Here is a 21209-nt window from a genome sequence, read left to right as displayed (position 1 = left end):
AAGAGGCCATGGAAAAAGGGCTTGTGCTCCAATCCTGACTTCCAGCAAGTCAGTCAATGTAGCTGAAACATCCTGGCTCCTTCAAAGTACCAAAGAGAAAAGGATTTGACCTTTGCACAGAAACTTCCTCTGAAAAGCAAAAAAGTCAATGGTGAAGCTAATAAAATGTATTTAATCCATGCAGTCTCTAAAATTAACTCCTGTTTTTGGAAGCACAATGGGTTCCATATTTACAGCAGGAGGATTCATCCTGTCACACTCTTACAGTATCTTTATTATGATGTCTGAAAGCACCTCAATTTCCCAGCCAAAATGCTGGAAACAAGGAAATTAAGAGAAAACTTGTCTGGTTCATAAACAAATGACATAGCCACCAACACCAGCAGGGCAGATTCAATTTTTGTGTGTGTTAAAAGCCATGTTTTTATAGCTGCAGTACACTCCAAGTAACTTAGCAATACTATGTAGGCAAACCCCAGAGCTGAGACCAGTGGATGAAGAGAAACTAGTCCTACAGTACCAGGGGGTGAAATGGAGACCCTGACAATGTTTAGACTGCAGACAATAATGTAATGTATATTATTGCTGGCTCCTGTTTAAAACCAAGCTTCAGGTCGATCATCCAGTCTCAGTGGTCAGAGCACTTGAAGAATCTACAGGCTTTTCCTGTTACATGAGTTTGTTTTGCTTGGTTAAAACAGACACCTGATGAAGTCATGCTTTTTCCCTCTCTTTCAAATATATCAAGCCAGAGGAAGAAGCCAGGTTTTTCTATTGAAGACAAAAGCTGATTCACTACAACCCCCAAGGAAAAAGCTTAAGATCTACAGACTTATCAGCTGGTTTTATAGCAAGTTTCATTCCTTTGAAAGTTAATTCATTTATTCTCTCTCATCAGGAGACATCTCACTGAGCTGGGCATGTTTGTAGATGTGAATGTCATGAATCACACATCTTAAAAGCAAGCACAGAAATAACGGCAGGCTAGAACCGTAGCCGGGGGTCAATACACAACATGTATTGACTAGGGTAGAAGTAATGAATCTAGATGTAAGCCTTCCAACACAGACCTCACCAGTAATTTCTTTTTCCATAGATGAAACCACAATTAAGGGATTGGTGGGCTGCTGCTTCCTAGAGGACATCTTTGATCCTGACTATGTGGCACTCTCTTCCCAGAGCAGAGTATCATCTCCTCAACTTCACATACCATCGCCCACCATGCCAGGCACAATAAAATGAGCTACAAGTCACTTGCACTTGGAAGATTAAGGCATCACATGCAGGTCCATGACAAAAGTTTTACAGATGTCTGAAGGATTCTCCCAAACTGCAGAAAAGCTTAAGAGGAAACCTGTGAGTCTCCCACTGGATGCTTTTGACACATCTGGTTACACACCAAGTGCTGTGGATGGTGGCTGGTCAACCACCTATGAAATGACGTTGCTATTATCCTATCCATGTGAGAGAATGACAAATACTAAGGAGACACTTATATTTATCCCGTTGTAATATTTTTAGTCTTTTTCCCCATTTTGCTCTCCCAGAGCAACAGGAGCCTTCATTATTACTGTCCTGTCTGGAATTTGGCGCTCACAAGCTTTACCTTGTGGTTGGGTGCTCAGATTCTACAACCTCAACTATCTTCAGCATCAACTAAAGAAAGACATAAGAATATCCAAAGTGATATTAAATACACAAAAAGCTAATCATTCCCACAGATGGAAATGCTTAACTCCAACAATTTTAAATAAAAACAAGACAAAAAGGTTCCACTACCTTTCCCTCTTAGCTTTGTGGTGGTGTTCTTGTTTGAGGAGAAGAAATATTATCCCCCACTAAGAATTTGGCGGCTCTCCTTTATTGAGCATAATGGGTCTGTGGTGAACTCCAGACCTGTTCATGAGTTGTTTCTGAGAGATGGTGGAACCCACCAATCTCATCAAGCAAAGATGCCCTTATGGGGATGTTAGAGCTCCAGGGCTCTGTGACTACAGTTGCAGATCATGGTCCTTTGGGTCAGGCATGAAAGATGGCTACAAGTGACAAAATATCATCTTTTCTGATGTTATATGGAACATTCTAAGGACATTTCCCCACCTGCAGCTGTAACCTGATGTTACTGTTCCTCATAAACCTTTGGTCACAGCCCCATGGTTGGCAGTTCAAAGCTCAAGCAGTCATGAGACACTGCCTTTATGACTTTCTTTTCCTCAGAAACATGGAATCTGCCCAAATCTTCATTTCTAGAACACAATCAAGTGTGCCAAGAAGCAGGAATATCGTGGCCACTTTGGGGAATACAGCGTTTACCTTTGCACCTTGATGACCACATGTCCCAAGAATTTCCATTTCCTCCTCCTCTCTTTCTCTCTTTGGCCAAAAGGCCCATGCAGAAAGGCAGTGGCAGCCACCAACAGCACTACCAGACTGCTTGTGCACCAAGGAGGGAAGAGACACTGCCTACATCTGTCCCTCCTCTCTACACATGTGTGAAGATAATTGAGACCACTACCCCTGTCTTGAATACTCTGGAAAAAACATACAAATACATTTGGGCCAAGACAGACCTGAAAAGTTTCATTTGTCTTGACCATAAGCAGGGGTCTTGGAAGCTACATATAGTTAGGCTGTTTGTTAACCCAACTCATGCTCCAGTGTTCCCCCTCTTTCCCAAACTGCACAGACAAGATGCTTTGTCCCAGCTGCAGTTCTCTTCCTCCATCTCACCACTGTTAAGGGCTGGTTCTCTGACACACCAGACTAGTAAAGAGGTATCCTTAACAAAGTCACAAATTACTGCAAAACACTCTCTAGAACTGGAAACCCACAAAGACCTAAGCAGCTAGGTTCAACTTTAAAGCAGAAGGCTAGACAAGCTGAAGAAGTCTTTTTCTCTTACACGTTAGAACAAGTTAGTTGTTTCTTTTTGATACACATCAGTAATGATTTAATTAAACTCTCCTGAATGTCTTAGGTCTGTTATATGCAAAACCATAGGCTGAACAGGAATCCACTGCATTTGACAAGACTGGAACAGTATACTTTTCCCCATAGGCTTGCCCTAAAGCATGAAGAATAGCATGGCAACTTCTATAGCCTTAGAGAGCTCTGCTGTCAAAATGAACTTTGCATTCTATATGATTTTTTTTTTTTTTTTTTGTGCCTTACACTTACAAAAATCATTTAGACATCAGCATTTTTGGATCTCTCCAAAGATGAGCTTTATTACATTATGAGCTCACATACAATGTCATGCCTAAAAGCCACCATGGCATTATTTCCTTTTTTGGTTTACACTATTTGGGCTCTGTACCTCTCTCGAGAACTCTTGAATCCATGACCCTGTATTAGGTCACACAATTCAAGGCTGGAGAAATGTCCAGTATAAGCCAATGCAAAGGATGTGACCCTACTGGCACTGAACTAAGAAGAAATGACCCTTTTCTCTGTGTCCCTGTTTTAAAATCTAATCTAATTGTTGCTCCAGAATGGTATGGACTCCAGAGGAGATCTTTAGCTGCCCAAAACACAAAGAAACTTCTCACCTGAAGCCATATTTTAGACTATGACTTCTTTATTTGGTATTATTCTCACAGAAATTTCCATGACAAGAGCAAAACGGCCTGAGACTAGGTGGAAAGTATTTAAATGACATCTGGTTTTGTTTTTCTTTTTCTTCCCTGCATCACTGTGGGGGGGGAAATAGTGCATGGAAGAGAAACTGTATAATCTTCCCCACAGCCATTCCAAAATAACTTTCTTAGCATGAGTCCCCATCTGCATGTTACACATATATGGCTTCTAACTGGCTTTGGCCAGGAGACAATGCTGCATGGAGTAGTTTGTGCTTTGGCTCCGCACCACACACTCACAGCCCCTCACTTCATCAGTGAGCTTTGGCGAGCAGATCTCACTTTGCCTCCATTTCTGACACCACAGCACCATCAAATCAGTCACATACACGCTTATCTCAAGACAGAATGGAAACCCCTCCTTCCCCATCACCCATTTCCATTCAAGGGATTATTCCATAGAAGGTACTGGTGCAGACACTGCTTCAGTTGGAGGTGTTGAGAGAACCTCAGAGTTATATCCAAACCTTTGCAGCACAGTCACTTTAAACTCTTTATTAGTAAATCATCTCCCACAGTTAAAGGTATCCTAAATGTTTTTGTTAATGCTTAGTACACTGAAATATGTGATGAAATATGAGGAATGTAAGTCATTTTGTAATAAGAGACCATGCCCAGTACCTGTTCAATGATATTTTGACTCCAGATTCTTATTTTTATCACTAGGAGCTCAGAAATTTTAAATCCTTCCCATAATTATTCTTCTGTGTTTTTTGCAAAAATCAAAATATTTAACTTATAATTGTGCAGTCTTTAATCTCTCTGGCTTTCCGCAGAACAAGGAAATGGTAAGAGTTAGCCTAGACAACTGGTTTTAATTTAAGATAATAGTTTGTGTTTCAAGGAGAAATCCAGGTCTCTGGCTAACTTTGTGATTTCATATGGCCAGAAAGGAAGAAAACTGACATGGTGTTGCTCCTACAAATCCTCAGTGCAAGTACCCAAATTAGTACTGTAAATTCAATACATATTTATGTTAAAATGTATTGCAAGAATTCTTACCACCATTTATGGCCTTCTGGGGTAACATGCTAATAGCAGCCAACAGACCAATAACTGTTCAATGACTTCCATGATGACATTCTCATTACAGCCCAGATTTTGATATCATTAATCAAGTACCATCTTATTCCATGAATAGTCATCCTACTGACACAGGGTCTCCAAATAAGGACCTATTTAGTGCAAGTAAGTCTGATTTGGCATTAAATCAGAACAGGCTATGCAGCTATGAACTTTCAAATTCACATGGAAAAAATCATGTTTAAGCATAGTTCTACAATATATTAAGTACCATGAATGTCCTTTGTTATTAATGAAGTGTTGACAGCGCTCATTACAAGAGAAAGTTCATACCTTGCAGAATCAGCCTTACGTGAACAGACCAATCGGAAATTTGGCATAGCATTCAATCTTGAACTGTAAGTCTTCTACCAACGTATGAATATGTTACAATACAGCAAAGAAAACACAGGATCTAGTTTACTGCAATGTTTGCTTTTCAATAACTTCTGTTGACATTTTATCTAATTCTCTGTCTTCTGTGAATGAGTGGTTTCAAAGTGTAAACTCATTGATGCTATGTAACTTCAAACAAGCTCTGCATTTGAAATTAACCATTGTGCTTACAGAAACTGCTTCAGTTATATAGACAAAGCCATCTTGGCTCCTTAGCCCCATCTTAGAAAGGAAGTCTGGCTCAGAGGCTCAGGTTTCTGTAAAGGCACTAAAGAATAATTTATCCTGCGCTATATCTTGATGCAATACTGTGTCTTCCTAACGTGCATCTGTTTCTCTTCATCGAAACAGAATAAATTAACTCCTCTGCATGTCAGTATAACATGCATGCCTATACTCTATATCCATAAAACCATCACTCCTCTGACTCCTAGAAGTTATTTTATGACTCCAGTTAATTTGAAAACTTCTGAGAAAATAGGCAAAAAACCCCAACAGAAAAACAAGGGGAGGTGAAGTATCTTTGGTTATCTATTATAATAATCTGCCATTAAAACTGACCAATATAATCAGAAAAAAAAATGCCTATGCAGCAGGTTGAGGTTGTATAGCTAATTAGCAATTATCTCATCCACAGCAGTCACCTCTTCACAGCACATACATAAATAGCTTAAGGATGAGTTTTCCTATGTGCTCAAGTGTTGACCTGACTCTGCTTTCTTGAAGTCAATGGTAAAACTGTAAAGGGAATTCTCTCAGATTCAGCTTACTACCACAGTGAAGTGCTTCCAGTAGCAATACCATTATCTACAAACATAATAAAACATGCAGCTGTCATTTATCACACTGTTTTGTCTCACACCCTCTTCAATGCAAAAAAATCATAAAATATGTACCAGCCTAAGATGGAGTGCTCTTTCCCTAATTTGGGAGAAAAGATCCTAGAACATTTTTATAAGTGCATATTTTGAGAATCATTTAGATAAAGGCCAGGTCAAACACACTTTGCCTTTGGGAAGGATGGTAATGAAACTTGCAGGCATCTTTGCCTCCTGCAGAATTTCATTCTGAACCTGTACCCATCTCTATGAGCATTCTGTACCATACAAGGGGCTTTGTAACGGTCTTGGGGAGTTTCAATGGATCCCCAGAGGTGAAGTGGTCGATCACAGTCTTCAAGTCAGACCTACAGGCCCTTGTAGGTCTTGTCCTTGTAGGTCTTTAACCCTTGTCCCACACTATGGAGCCGTTAGGATAAAGGCTGAAACTGTGCATTTGCTTTAATCAGTTTTCCAGAGGAAGCTACTGTGCAAGGAAGAAGGTAAAATGAATGTTCTTATTGTTACCTGGGTTGATAGATCAAATCTCCCCAATATTCTGTACTAGCTTATACTTCTTAAATGCTGAAGGTTTCATATCCAAGCAGATCACATTAGCGCAGTCCAGATGATAGGCCACAAAGGCATGCATATGTTTAAAGAGGTCATCACCCACAACAATAGGACAGAAATGTACAGCTATACAGAGAGGAAAGCCAGCTCATAAATCTTGGTAAATTAAATTTTGTAACAAAGAAGAATCAATTAATTTTCATGACAAATCAAAAACCTATGCATATGCATCTTCACCAAAGAAGACTGTACAGTCACTGCAGCCTCTTTGAACGTCATGGCCTGGTTCCAGATTGTTCTGAGCACAGAACATTAGCCTCAGTGAAACAGGCCTCAGTTTTGACTTTCTTTAATTTTTATTTTTAAAAGCTCAGTGAGAATATTTGACCCTGAGAAATCGCTGGCTCACATGCATCCAGGATAAGCTTCTCCATATTAGTTACACTTCTCTGTTCTTAAGAAGGAAAGGAACAAAGCATTGCTCTTCATCCAGGAACGATACATATTAGTCAAAACTTCTTTTTGTAAGCTAGGAAAGACCCAAATTGAATTTGAAAGCCTTGATTCACAGATGATTCAGAATTCAATCCCATCAAGGATTGACGGAGGATCAATGTTATGAACTCTAGGTGTTCAGATGTGCTGCTCACTGAGAGATATAGATGGAATATATGTAAAAGTAAGACAATGCTGAGCACTAACAAAATTCCATCACTTAATTTTCAGAGTTCCCAAGCTTATATGTTTTTTGAGTCTTTGCAAGACTTGTATTGTTTGTATTGTATAACTCTCCAAGGTGAATATAGTCTGGGGCAGGTCCTCAGCTACTAAATTAAGAGGAAAACACTTACTGATTTCAGTGACTAAAGTCTCTATCAGTCATCACCAGGAGAAAACTTTGCATGATCTAAGTTATTTCTGCTCTAAAACAGAATACAAACAAACACTGAGCACCTTAATTTTGCAATTGCTTGTTACAAATATATGTACACATACAAAAGCAGGCTTGCTCAGAGCCATGGCTGATTTATTGTTCTGTTGACTTCAAGAGCACTAAACTAAATGCCATTAGTCAAGGATCAGCCCAAAAGATATTTAATTAGGAACTATACATTTTTTTTTTAGAAAGGAACAGTGAAATTGGTATGGAAAAAAAAACTGTCAAGACAAAAGCAGTGTGACACACTCAGACCACTGCAGTAAATGGAAAATCTACTTTGGTTCTGGTTGCAAAGTATTTCTGTACCAGAATGAAGTTCCCATGTGCACAACCAGCACAAAGCCAAAAAAAATAGGCTACAGGACAGGAAAGGCTATTTCTGCATTTATATTTTAAGTATACGTATTTAACTAGTCACAGTAATGTCTAAGCATAAGGATATCTGGTGTCTGGAACATACCTATAGGCCCACTGAAAGGATATAGTTAAATTCATTTCCAGAAGAGAGGTTATAAGAAAGGATTACAACATCACACCTGTAATACAGAGATTTGTGCATGCTAGAACTGCCCAATCACAAAAAAATTTGCCATATTTTTCTTTTTACCATGAAATTCTCTGTTGAATAAAGACCGATCATAGAGCCTAACCATGGATCACAAGGTACCATGGGGTTCACAATATGATCCATGGTTCATAGTCACCATGTGGCAGAATCATGACCACTCTGCTGCATTAGAGCTGTCTAATTAGCAGCTTTTGCAAAGACTATAGTTGTACTATGGAATTGCAAAAAATTTTACTAAAGAAGATCCAGATTCCTCACTGGAAAGCTTTTGATTGTTTGTTTCTTTTTGATGCTGAGATGCCCCCTTTTTAAAAATATATTATTAAACTTGGATTGCAATTAAATATCTGTGTAATTTTTTTGCCATGGACACATAAAAACCTTAATTGCATACTTTATGAACTATAATACAGTTAGCACATGTACTATATCCATCTTTATATAGATATAGTATATATAGTTTCTCAAACATTAAATGTATTTCTTTGGAAATCCTTTTATAACATTCAAAAAATAAGATGCTTCAACAGCAACTTTTGTGAGATCTACTGCACTAACTATAGCAGCTTTAAACCTGACTGTCTCTTTGTAGGCTCCACATTCGCCTTTAATTAAGGCCTGCTAGACCACAAACTATAGGTTCACTTCATTCAGCAATTCCCTTCAGATTCAAAACAGCCAAAACTTATTTTACACAGCATTTCTTACTTCTTTGCCTTTACACATTAGAATCTCCAGTTATTTTTTAAATTTTGTCATGCACAGTAAATATGGACCTATCTTACCTTCCATGCGTTCCACATAGCAATACACATCATAAGTTTCATTAGGAAAACGGCGCCCGTATGTTCTGACTCCTTTCTTTCCCATTTTATCTCCAAAGCAGCCAATTCTTGGATGTCTTATTGGATACCTGAAATATAGCATGCTCATATTAATTATTACAATAAGTCAGCATTTTAAGTCTGTACAGGCTAAGCATATTTATTTTGGGAAATTGTGTCAAGGGGCCTTTTAAATGTCTCACCTAACAGTCTGGTCAGACAACCAGCCAGCATCACATTGCTCAAATCCATCTTCATAGGCTGCTTTCAGTTCTTCTGGGCTTGCTATGACAGCACCATTGTCCAGACAAGTCTGCTGAGCTTGTGTAAAATTCAGAGTATACCTGCTGGTTGCTGCACGATAGTGAAATACAACACCTGAAAAGACAAAAAACTTACATTAGTGGCACATTTTGCATTGTTTCTGCAACCATCATTATACTGTAACCTTAGGTAGGTATTGTTACAATGCTGAAAACAGATGGGTATGATAAAAATAGTAAAAGGCTGAGATATGCTATCATATAAATTATGTCCCCCCCTCTAGTGGCTGCTACCAGTAATTATATAACACCTTGTGTTATTAATAGTTGGTGAAATTATATTCACTGTACACAGAGAAAAAAAGTAATTAAACCATATATGCATTTTCACTGCTGTATTACAGAAAATTGTGATTAAAAGGGAGAATGAATGCTAAAACATGTCAATGAGATCACATAGCTGCCCGGACTCTTCCAGGTCCAAGTGCTGGTCAGCTAATGTACTGCAGGCAAGGTTGCTTATGCTAACAGAGCTACCTGACATGTTGGCTTATTGGTCTACATGACACATCCAATTGCAAGTCAAACTGCATGACCAGACAAGACTAAGCACATCTAGTCCTACGAAAAAGTGGGCTTAAAAATAGACTTTCCAAAGCAGCCAGCTGCAGTAACTGCACACAACAGTGAATGGGGGATCCCTTGAGTGCTTGAGGTGAGCTAGTAAGACATGTGACTAACGGGGACACAAAAAAAATTGTGCTTTTGATGCAGATTTGATAATCGGTAATGGCCCTGATGTCTGTTCCTATGCATCAAAGCTTACTACAAATAAAACATTTATAAATATATGGCTGTTGGTCAATTTTTCATAACCATGTTTTCCTGCACGCACTACAAATGATACAGACAAAACAAAGCTTGGTTTTATTTGGGGCCTTTCTGGTTCTGGAAAGAATCTTGACAATTTTAAAAATTCCTTGAGCATTTCAGACATTTGGAAGGGGAGGCCTAGAGTTAAGATGGTTTTGGTTAAGATGGGATCTGTCTAGAAGCCACATTCTGTTTTCTATATACACATAATTTCCACTGAATTTGGCAACAGCTGCACATGCACACCTAAAACAAACCAAAAAGGGCACCAACTCCAAAGTGGCAGAAAACAGATATTCCACCTTGCAAAATCACTTCCCCGCTATTGCCAGTGTCTTTTACAGTTTAGCATCAAAAGGATGTCCCCTGATGATCTCTGAAAAATAACATTCAACCACACTTATTGCACTCTAAAATCTTCAGAAGCATTGCAACACCATAAAACACCCACTACACAGAATGGCTACAAAGCAAAAAAAAAAACCGTAAAATGTTCCTTTTCTCTGATGATTTTATTGGAGCACTTCATGATGAGGAAATAACATAATGTAATACAGTTTGGAAAAATGGTGGCATTGTAGCAATAATGAATTTAACAACAAGTCTTTGTTATTAGAGCATTGTTGAAACATGGAAGAAGTCTGCTAATTTATGAGTAAATAGAAATATGAGTAACTTAGTACAATTTTGATTCAAGAGGTTCCAACATATTTAGAAATATTTTTTCTCATCCAGAGAAATTAAGTAAAATTTTGCCACTTATCAAAGGTCTGGATATGGCCAATAAATAGAAAATACACATTTTTCTTCTTGTCATGATACACTAGGAAGGTTTCTGAAATTAAAATAGAATACATTATTGGAAAACTACTCACAGGTAGGTTAAACGTCAATCATCAGACACCAATTTTATCAAAGCTACTGGCAGAGAAACAGGAACTAGAAGAGGAAATGCTGGCAATCCCCATATTTCATCATTTAACATGGAGTCACATACCGGCTGCAGCCACTAACTGGAAGCTTGCAGACCACTAGTGTCCCCATAAAGTGCTTTTTCGGAACCACTGACAGAACCTATCACAAACAGTGTTTCTTCCAAGCAATGATATAATTTCAGCTTCAAATGGACCCAAGTGTTGTTTGGCAACAGTGACAAGTGAAGAATACACCCTGAAAAATTATGGCTAAATATTCCAGGTGCCTGCAATTCAGTCATCAAGACTGTTAAATTGTTAGATTAGTTCACTGCATTATTTCGCCCAGGACCCATAACACCCTTCCAAACAATTTCTGGGCAGACTTCAGGAGCTAGCGAAGACCAGGGACAACTTCCAATGGGCATCTTCATCCTGTGCTGAGAGCCAAAGGAGCTCAACAGCATGGATGGGGGCCATACCGCTCCAGACAGCCTCAGTGCTAAAGCACAGCCTCAAGCACATTTTCTTATTAATGTGAACTATCTGTACCAGGAGAGATTGAAAGGGAATGTCAGAGAGATAGCTTTCCTAGCTCCTGTATCCCTGCACTTTCTTTGTTATAGGGCATCCTCCATTGCCTGGTTAGGGCAAATTTATATACCATTTCCATTGTCTTAAGATGTGAAAAACTTTATTTATACATACATGTACATATTTATACATACATGTGTGTGTGTGCGCGTATTTGGCTTTGTGTACCCTAAACAACAGAATCCTTTACCACATGTCCAACACAGAGTACTACCTCACAACATAAAAAGAGTTAGGCTACAGCATCTAATCATGTTTGGAATTTAAAAACTTAAAATAACAAATATATGATTTGGAGATTTTTTTTTAAAAGCTGTGGTATGCATTCAAATATTTATTTTAATATATGCAGAATTTAGTAACATTGGTTGGCACTGTGAGCAAGTTACCTGCTGGTATAAATGAGCATTACTATATTCAGTGGAACAGCAGTAAATAAAAATGTGAGTTCAAGTTACTTGCTTGATGTTCTGGGTCTAGAAATAAGAAATGGGCGACTTTTACAGAGCTCACAGGAGAAGCGGATAAAACATTTACCCGGATTCATAAGTATGAACCCACAATAATATTCTCAAGCTGGGCATCTGGCTTTGCTGCATGTTCTTGTTGCATATAGACAAACATTTTAAACCTGGGGGTTTTTTGGTAGCATTGTTTTTTCTGTACCATACAATATTTGACACTGACTCTATAACTCATGGTCAAACCAGAAATGCCCAAGTATGTGAAGCAATTTGTTAATTCAATTTGTTGTTTTAATCTTAATTAAAATGTATTTTATATGAATTTAGATTAATTGCTTCTTTTTTATTGGTTTGGTTTGGGTTTTTTTTTTTTAGATATTGCTTAACTGACGCTATATGACTTCAGCTGGGCACAAGAGCACTGCTTCTCAGTACAACCACAAAAAGGTTCATTAGCTTAGCAGGAGATGGCAACATATTTCTCTGAACTTGTATTTTTTTAAAGCTTCCTACTGCTTAAATATACAAGTACATGCTCCACTACCAGCTATCTTGGCTCTCACTTCGATGTTGGAAGCAAGCACTGCCCTTCCTAGCTGGCATACATTTGGAATCCATGTGACACCTGAATAAGGAAGGACTAAAGAGTTAATATCACTGCTAATTTAAAGTAGCTTTTGCAGTGCTGAGAAGAGCCTTTGGTCATTTGTAAATCCTGGAAAGGAACTTGGAGAATGCTTTGTTCTCCTCACCCTGATCCAAAAGGTAAACTTCACCTATTCTTAAGAGTTGAAGGCTCTTCCATTTCCAGTGAGGAGCTAATGGACATAAAAGAGCCTCCAAGATGAATGGGAAGGAGGACGTCAGTATGTATAAGCCTGTGCAACAGCTGCAATAATTAGAAGACCCCCTGGGGCTAAGAAGATTAAAGCGCAGGACTTTCATTGTTTCAGTTAGACAGAGAGAGAGGGGCAAAATCCATTGTCCGAGTTTTTGCACTTTAAAACATTTGTAAAGGATTTTTTTCCCTTTGTGTATTTCCTCTCTGAAGGAAAAGGCAAGAAAGGAGTTGTCCTAGGAACAAATAAAGCAACTGGAAAACAGACTACAGCAGTATAACGTTGTCACTGAACATCTGGCAAACAAAGTCAGTGTAATTACAGGAAGGAGTAGCAGTGTCTGCAGGAAAGAGCACTCACAGGAAAGTAATTTGTAGCATCCAAAATTCACTTCTGTCTGAGCAAGAAGGAATGTCTTTTAATAATTTATCTCTGTCTTAGACCAGAAAACAAAATCGTAAGTATTTCACTTTTAACAAACTAGGGCTTCCATGGGTAAAAGCCTGGTTCTGTGGTTTCACACCTTTAGGTTGCAACTTTGCGTTATTACTTGCCAGAGTATCATGCAGCAAAACCTCGTGGAACTGCACGGGAAGCGTTTCTTGTATGGCTAATGAATTACAGTTCACTTTCACTAGTGAGCTCACACTGCTGCAATATGCATTCTTGAAGGCACATAAAGCTAAAATTTCAGAAGTTGTCTCCCACAGCAAAGAATATCTAAAGAGAAAAGATTATGATGGTAGTGGTTGTTATTCTGTTAATTTTTATGTTCAAACCTTAGCCACTGTGGTGCAGACCCCTGCAATAATCCCCAACCCACTGCCAAAGCTACCACACAGTTTGTTGATCCTCCTTGCCTTTAACGCAGAAGACAATTTACATTACAAATACACGTCAAAATAGGGGTTACAGGACTGAGCACTGTATGAAAGGAAGGAATAGGGCAGCATTTTCAGCTTCCTGCATGAATAATTCATTTGTGTTCCTCATTTGAGTTTTTGCACCCATCTACTGACCCCTGTCATAGGCTTTGGCAACCTGAGAAGAACAGGCTCGCCTTACATCAGCAGGAGCTTCCTTGCCAAATGCCTCGGGGAACTTCTCATCATGGGGAGAGAAAGTGCATACCAACCCCTCTGCTCTGTCAGCCCCAGCACCTCCTGCTCTCCAGGGACAGAGACTTCTTGCACTAACTCACACATTGCTCCTCTGTGCATAATCTTTGTGTCCGTCCTCACAGAGCAACGCAGTTGCGTGCAGGTGTACACGACCTCCTCTGATCAAGTTGGCCCAGATAAGGAAGGTGATTGATGCCAAGCTTTACCTGTGTTTTTCTCAGGGGGTGGACTTCTACATCTGCATTAATCTCTCAATACACAGTGGGATCACCTGCCCCACCCCGTTATCTCTACACAGCAACGTACTAGGTCACATAAGTGTTCACTGAGGCCAAGGCACTGCTACTTAAATGAAAATTAAAACAAAAAAATACACAACCTCATACTGGGGGATGGCCAACAGTACAGGATTAGCCATTAGTACTGGCCCTGCTCCACCATCCTGCATGTGAAGGCATGCTGTGTGCTGCCTGGGCTCAGAGGTCTCCCACTGAAGGTCCTACCTCCAGCCTGATGCAGAAACCCCACCAGGCTGCTCTTCAGCTGCCATGTTCCCAGTCCCTATGTGAGCGACATGGCAGCTTGATCAGACATTTGCTTTCCTGTTCCTGACGTGCATTGCACATAGACCACGGGCCTTTCTCACCCAGAAATAAATTTCCCTCTCCCATCCTTTGATGGCCCCTACCCATTGTGCTCTTTCCTTCCCAGCTACAGAAGTCGGAGATTCCTTGGGATCCACGATGCAGGAGAGTAAAACACAATCTTAAAAATGCAGCAGCCCATGTTAATTTAGTTAGCAAGGAAGCATGGAAGTTCAACATCAAGAGACAGTAAGGTTTCAAGACAGATAAGTCTTAAAGATTAAATAAAAGCATCTCTTCAAATGCCATACTTAAGAGATAATGAAGGGGAGTTCTGGCTGTAGAGAGAATAAATCAATTAGGTTGTCAACACACAATCTCTCAGGGCTAACAGCACAACTGAGTGGCAGCGTTCCCACATTGGAAACAACTCCCATTTATTATCATTATAATGCCTGCAAGAAAGAAGAGTTTGCATAAAAATGAAAATGTGAATTACCATCTACTCTGCTTCCCTAATTGCTGCTTCTTTCCATTAACAAGGTCAGTATTTTAAGCCTAGGATTTTCTTTAAAAAAACAAAACAAAACTAGAAAGACTAAAAACGGCTCTCAGACTTGCAGCAGAATCAAACAGAAACTACCAAAATGAGGCCCAAGAAAACAGTAGTCTCCCAAAACATCAGTAAGGAAAAGATGAAGTGCCCTCACTGTTGGTAAAAAACATTCATGGACAAGATATCAAAAAAGAGCAACAAAACTAAAATGATCCCATTTGCCACCTTGATCCCTTTAAATCCAATCATCTCCAAGGAGGATAACAAAAAATCAGCTCAAGTGAGTGGTTTGTTCAGATTTTTTCTTTTTGATTACACTTGGTCATACATGTTATTTTTTATTGCCCAATATCATAGCACCACACAAAACGAGAATTTCATTAAATATTCAATTATGTTCCAGAATGAAGAGTACTGTTACATTGCACTTCTAGGAATCTCAAAACTATTTTATACAAGCAGACTTTGTTATAACTAGAGAGAGGGAATAAATGTGGACATAGAGAGGTACAGCAATACTTTTATAAAATCCTTTCTGGGATTCAACTCACAAAAGTTCACTTTGCCTAAAGGTTAGAAGTCTAGTCTAAACTAGTCATCTAAATCTCTCTAATCGGTGACCAGGGATATGGACTGCCAGAGGGCTCATCTCACCCAGGACTCTCATCAGAGAGGAGCTGAAGTTAGCATGTGCCTGTGTGTTAAGCTTAGACTAGGCGCACGACCTTAAATTTTTGAAGGTGAAATAAATCCCACCCTGACTTCAGGTTTCCTGATTTCAGACTTGGCATCCAAGTCAAGGTTGTGAAATTGTGTTCAGTAAAGCAGGCAAGTGAACACTTGGGGATGATCTTCAAAGGCATTACCTGCTGGTCATCAACCTCCACTTTGTTCCCAAATGTCTCTACTGGGATACAGTGAAAACCCACCAGTGTGCAAAAGCAGCTTAAAGTGTGAAGCTCAGTGTTAGCTACTGAGAAGGGAAAACCATCTCTCTTAAGTAACTGAAGGCTCCCGAGACGTGACATTTTCAGACAACAGTGGCAAGGAAACAACTAAGAATGAAGACAAAATAACATTAAGCATTCAAAAACTGTGAGGCCAAGGTCTCCTAACATGAGGCAGTTTGACTTCTGGGTTTAATAACATCAAGAAGGGTCAGAAGAAAAGCTCAAAACACTGTAGAAAGATGAAATTACAAGAGCTGACAAAGCAAGAGTTGCTCTTGAGAAAAAGGGAAAATTTCAGAGGGATGTGCAGAGAAGTCAGAGAAGACAAGATGTGGCAGGAAAAACAAATATGAATTACTTGTTCTGCATATTTCTCTTCTTGTAAGAAGTTGAAGCATATAACACTGTAATACTGTTAGATCCATTTTGAACATAAAATAACCCTGTCTGAGAGGTCGATGTAATTATAGCAGCAACCCGGGTGTAAGGAAAGCATTTTCCACAATTAGTAACAGGAAAGGCAGTATCTAGTGCAACAAAACTGCCCCTCTGCATGAGCCTGCAGACCTATCGGCTCTGGTGCTGTCCCCTGCCTCAAGGACAGCTCTGCAGTTGCGATTAACGAGCAGGGCAGGCATCTGGCTGCCCTGAAACTTCCTGCGTGGGCTAAAATTAAGTGTTTCACTCCTCTGCCCTACACTTTCACCAGCTGTAAAATGAAAATAGTAACATACAGGGTACAGTTCAATCTAACCCCACTGATCTTAGAGATGAAATATGCAAAGCACCTGATAACCCATGTGAATGGGTGCTCTGGCTAGATTTCAGGATAAATAAAGGCATATAGCACAGCACGTAACATGGTTACTTGCGATACCAAAAGGAACTAGATTAAGTGACCCAGCATGTCCTTCTAGTCCTACATTGCTATGACTTTCCCAGATCAGATCCCCAGGACTGTACACACAATTGAGTCACCCCAGTTAGTAACATGAACATAACCACTCTTATGCCCCTAGTGAAAACAAGGCAGTTCAAACTTAGCTTTAAGTTGAGCAGTTTAAACAGAGTTCAAATCAAATTATTCCAGCTCTATCACAAGCTAATGATGCACATACGGGTAAGCACTGCTCAGCGGATACAAGATACCATGTTAAGCCACAGTGTCTCGGTGATGTCTCTGAGCTCCTAGTGAGGAGAATATAAGCAGATATTGATACCCAAGCAGTTGGCATAAGTTCTGCCTATAAGCAAAGCAAAGCAAAAGCACAGAATTATGGCAGTTTCCAAGATCCTGCCATTCTTTAGAAAGATTTTACCTGTCTAAAAAGGATGAAGTAGAAATATGCAATGCAGAGACAAAGGCAACATGGGTGATTAAACATGTATATCTTCCTTGTGAATAATAACTAACTTAACCAGTGATTAGGCTGTGGCTTAACCAGGAGTCCAGCTGTGGATACTAAAAATTTACATATGTCCAAAAAACAAATGGGGGGGGCGGAAATCTGTGCAGGATTGTCTAACACAAAGCTGTCGCCCATGGACTTCCTGAGGCAGAGGTGATAAGTCTCTGACAGCAATAGAGTACACAGGAAAAACAGTTACATTTGCACTTTGGTATCATCTATTGCTGCTTTCATTGGAACAGGACACTGGGACAGACAGATCTTTTGTGTGAAACGGTACAGACATGAATTTGGTTTTGGCCTAATTTGTGAAGAGCGTAAATTAGGTAACAGTTTATTATATTAAAAACAAAATCTTCTACTCAGACCCTATATAAATAATCCTATGGCAAGATAGGATTCAATGCTGAAGCATTTTGAGTCAAAGCACCGAAATACAGGTTTGTCATGGTCAAAGAAGGCAGTTTTGTTTTTACATCCCATCTTCTTGGTAAAACTAATATTTATACTGTTTTTAATAACATATAAATCTGAGTTTTCTGAACCTAAGAAGTTCATTTGGCATCTAAAAATAGCAAATTAACTAGATATTTACATACAAATTCTCTGTCTGCTGCGATAGCTACACAGAAAAAAAGCAGATGCACAATTATACACATATTTTGTAGACAGCCTTGATCTTGAGATTCAGGAAAAAAAAAATTAGACATTAAAAGTTTTACTGTTTACTTTCAATGACTAATACCAACTGTTCAGCTTGTACAGCTTAACCTGGAAAAAACTATACGCTACAAAGAAAATTATTCTTCTTAGAAATCCCATTTTTCATTCACAATACATCCCACCACTGGTAAAATAAATTCATTTGATGCACAATGGGTTCAAGAGCAGTTTTATATTCCTAACATACCTAAATGAAAGGATAGAAATAGCAATTACAGTATTTTTTTCTTATTCAAGTTAGCTCTCCCAGTTATCTATTAACTTACTTGCAAGTGTTCATTTGAAAAACAAACAGCACAGCTGTCTAAGCTTATCTACCTGGCTTCATTGATGCTGGAATGCTTTTTGTTTGAAAGTTTCAAATGAGGGAATGTCCGTAAAACAAATGGAAGTCCTGAAAATACCTAGAACTCAAGTCCTGCATTGGTTTAAAAATACCCAAAGAAGCAAGCACACAAACTTCATAAAGTTATCATAATAACAAAAGAGCAATTTCATCTACTTCAGCAGAACAATGCAGATAAGCTTTGGCCTACTTCATTTGGCCATTTCTGAGAAATTTATCAAATTAGACTTAACACACATAACAGTGTTGGCACTGAAAGAAACAGATGAATGTTGCTTTCTGAAGCATTAGTAACATTTCTTCCCACACCTAAATTGCCCCACACAGGGAATTTTGCAGAAGCTTCCTACCTTTAATAAAATGATTCTGCTTCACTTTAGTGTTAAGCTGTATGATCAAGCAAGTACTACCTGAGCCAAAGTTACCACTTTTTCTGCATGCTTTTAATCCACTGAAAAGCTAAAGCAACACATGCCTGCTCAGTCCTCAGAGGAAGAGTGCTACACAAATGCATTTTATGTTTCACTTGTGATGAGCATGAAATGTGCAGAATAGCAAAAGTGGTGACAATTTTACCAGGACTTCTTGGGTCGCCCTGCAAGCACCAGCTCCAGCTCCACCCGGGAGAGCTGACCAAAGCACAGTGCTGAACCATGCTAGCTGTCAACTCTGAAGTTGCCACAATTAACATGGAAAGATCTCCCTACACCACACTAATGACAGGCAGCAAAGAATGCACAAAGAAAGTGTACAGAAGATCACATCTCTGCAATTGTTATCAGATTGGGTGCAGATTCAGAGAGACAACACAATGGAAATAAATTACGTTTCGGACTGATTTTTTTTTTTTTTTTAAATAAAAGCTGAAATCACAAAAAAACCTGTAAAGCCTTACTGAAATAAGGGCAGAATATTTGAGCAGCAACATTCACAGGAAATCCTTGTGAGTCTGAGAAATGACATTTGTTTACTTAATGTAGAAAATGGAGAATGGAGTGCAGAAATGACAGTCTAACAATGCTATTTTCCATTTGGATCAAGATCTGGCTTTTTCCCCTCATGAAATTTTGACATTAAAGCAACCATGGAAAAGAACAGTCACAGAAAGAAAATGGCGTGTGTGAAATTTTCTTTCAATTAAAAAAAAAAAATCTGATCAGTTCATCTCATTGCAGTGTTTTGCAGGAGCACTAACTACAGAAGATAAAGTATTGCCATAAATCATGAGATATTTTATTGTAGTAAACATCTGCTGCTCCTGGATATAGATATGTAATCAAGGGAGTACTTGAAAAGGAATAAGGAATGCCAGGTACACTAGTTACTGAAAAATAATGTTCAAACCAGGTTTTCTTTTGCTTTTGCCATTAGGACTAAACAGTTTATGAAGTTATACAGACATTAATGGTTACACTGATGTATTGCATTTCCAAATTAAGACCACACCTTCCAAACCTTTCATTGAATCAATGCCTAAAGACTGTTCAAGTTAGGTTAAGCATATTGGAAGAACAATGCAGTATTAAGCTCACAAAAAAAAAATCTAAGCCAAAGCCATAATTTCCAGCAGCAGATATTAATGTTTGTTTTGGGATTCAGTCATTTGAGTAAATACTGAACTTTCAAAAAACACCTAAGTGCAAAGGAGTGCAAGGCAGAGTCCAAACTAAGGCTCACATGAGCTGGTACATCCACACAGCACAGTGCTGTTCCAAGCACACAGAGTAATTTGGGTCCAGAATTTGCATTTACATGGCACAGAGCCTGAGCTAATATGTCCTGCCTTTCAGCACAGTTTGTTAGCTCAGGCTCAGTGCCAAACTGACAGAGCTATAGCACCAAGCTCTGGAACGGTCTCTACGCTGTATTTACGTGCTGTATAGGCAGGCTCTTAGGAGAAAAACACCCGTAGATCAGATGCTCCTTTTGCCACTTAGGTGGTTTTGAAAGTCCTGTCTCTTCTATCCCTTTACATGTACACTTCTCCCCCTCAAAGTTTTGGAGGCTATTTCCTTATAGTGATGGCAGGCAAACTCTTAGCTCTGGATCCTCCACATGGAAGAACATTAGCAGCCACCTCCCTACTTGTTTTCCTGCAGCTTCTGCCAGATGGGTTTCCTCCTACCTATCCAACCTTTATTATTGGGACAAAAGAAACTCTTCCTTTGTGCTTGACATTCCTATTGCAGAAAAGTGGCTCCTAGTTTTGTTGGCATTATGGTTTGTACACCAAGTGGCAAGATAGGCCAACCACAGCTCCAGTAGCAAGGCAGTTGCTTCTTTTCATCCTACACAAACAATTAAAAAGAAACTGCTTCTGCCTGCCAAGTCTATTTTCTTGAAAGGACACTGACATTTTCAGACAGATGTATTAGTACAATATGTATCATGTTTCAAAAGGGCTGGTTTAAGAGGACTTTAGAGGTATCTCCTAAAAAAACCCAAACAAACAAAACCCAAAGAAGTAAAAGAAGGAGCTTGTCTTGCAAAGGATAGAAACCCAATCAAAGTATCAAACTACTCTGAGAATAAGCAAACAGCATTTACTCCAGGAATCAAAAGTAGCCTCCCCAAAGGTGTAAGGGAGAAATGAGAGAGCTACGGATTGGAAAAGATTCATAAGAATAAATAGAAGACAGAAGGAGAATGGGAAGAGTGAACAGTTAAGGAAGGGCAAATTGCTAAAGACACTCCTTTAAATGCTCTCCAGTTATACGTTAAATACTAACTTTTACTGTTTTAACTGGAATCACTGAC

General features: G+C 39.1%; 1 protein-coding gene across 2 annotated transcripts in view; it reads right to left on the bottom strand.

Moving 5' to 3' along the window:
* Nucleotides 1–21209, bottom strand: part of VCAN (versican) — a 116886-nt gene that overhangs the window by 78233 nt on the left and 17444 nt on the right. For both annotated transcript variants that reach the window (XM_075488522.1, XM_075488523.1), the window contains exons 4-5: nt 9020–9194; nt 8778–8905 (exon numbers count right to left, since the gene is read on the bottom strand). In XM_075488522.1, the coding sequence (XP_075344637.1) occupies nt 8778–8905; nt 9020–9194 (303 nt within the window). The remainder of the gene's footprint in view (nt 1–8777; nt 8906–9019; nt 9195–21209) is intronic.

The sequence above is a fragment of the Mycteria americana genome, chromosome Z (genome assembly GCF_035582795.1).
Source record: "Mycteria americana isolate JAX WOST 10 ecotype Jacksonville Zoo and Gardens chromosome Z, USCA_MyAme_1.0, whole genome shotgun sequence".
In the NCBI taxonomy this organism is placed as follows: Eukaryota; Metazoa; Chordata; class Aves; order Ciconiiformes; family Ciconiidae; genus Mycteria; species Mycteria americana.
Note: the sequence above shows the minus strand (reverse complement) of the source record. Positions and strands in the feature narration are given on the sequence as shown.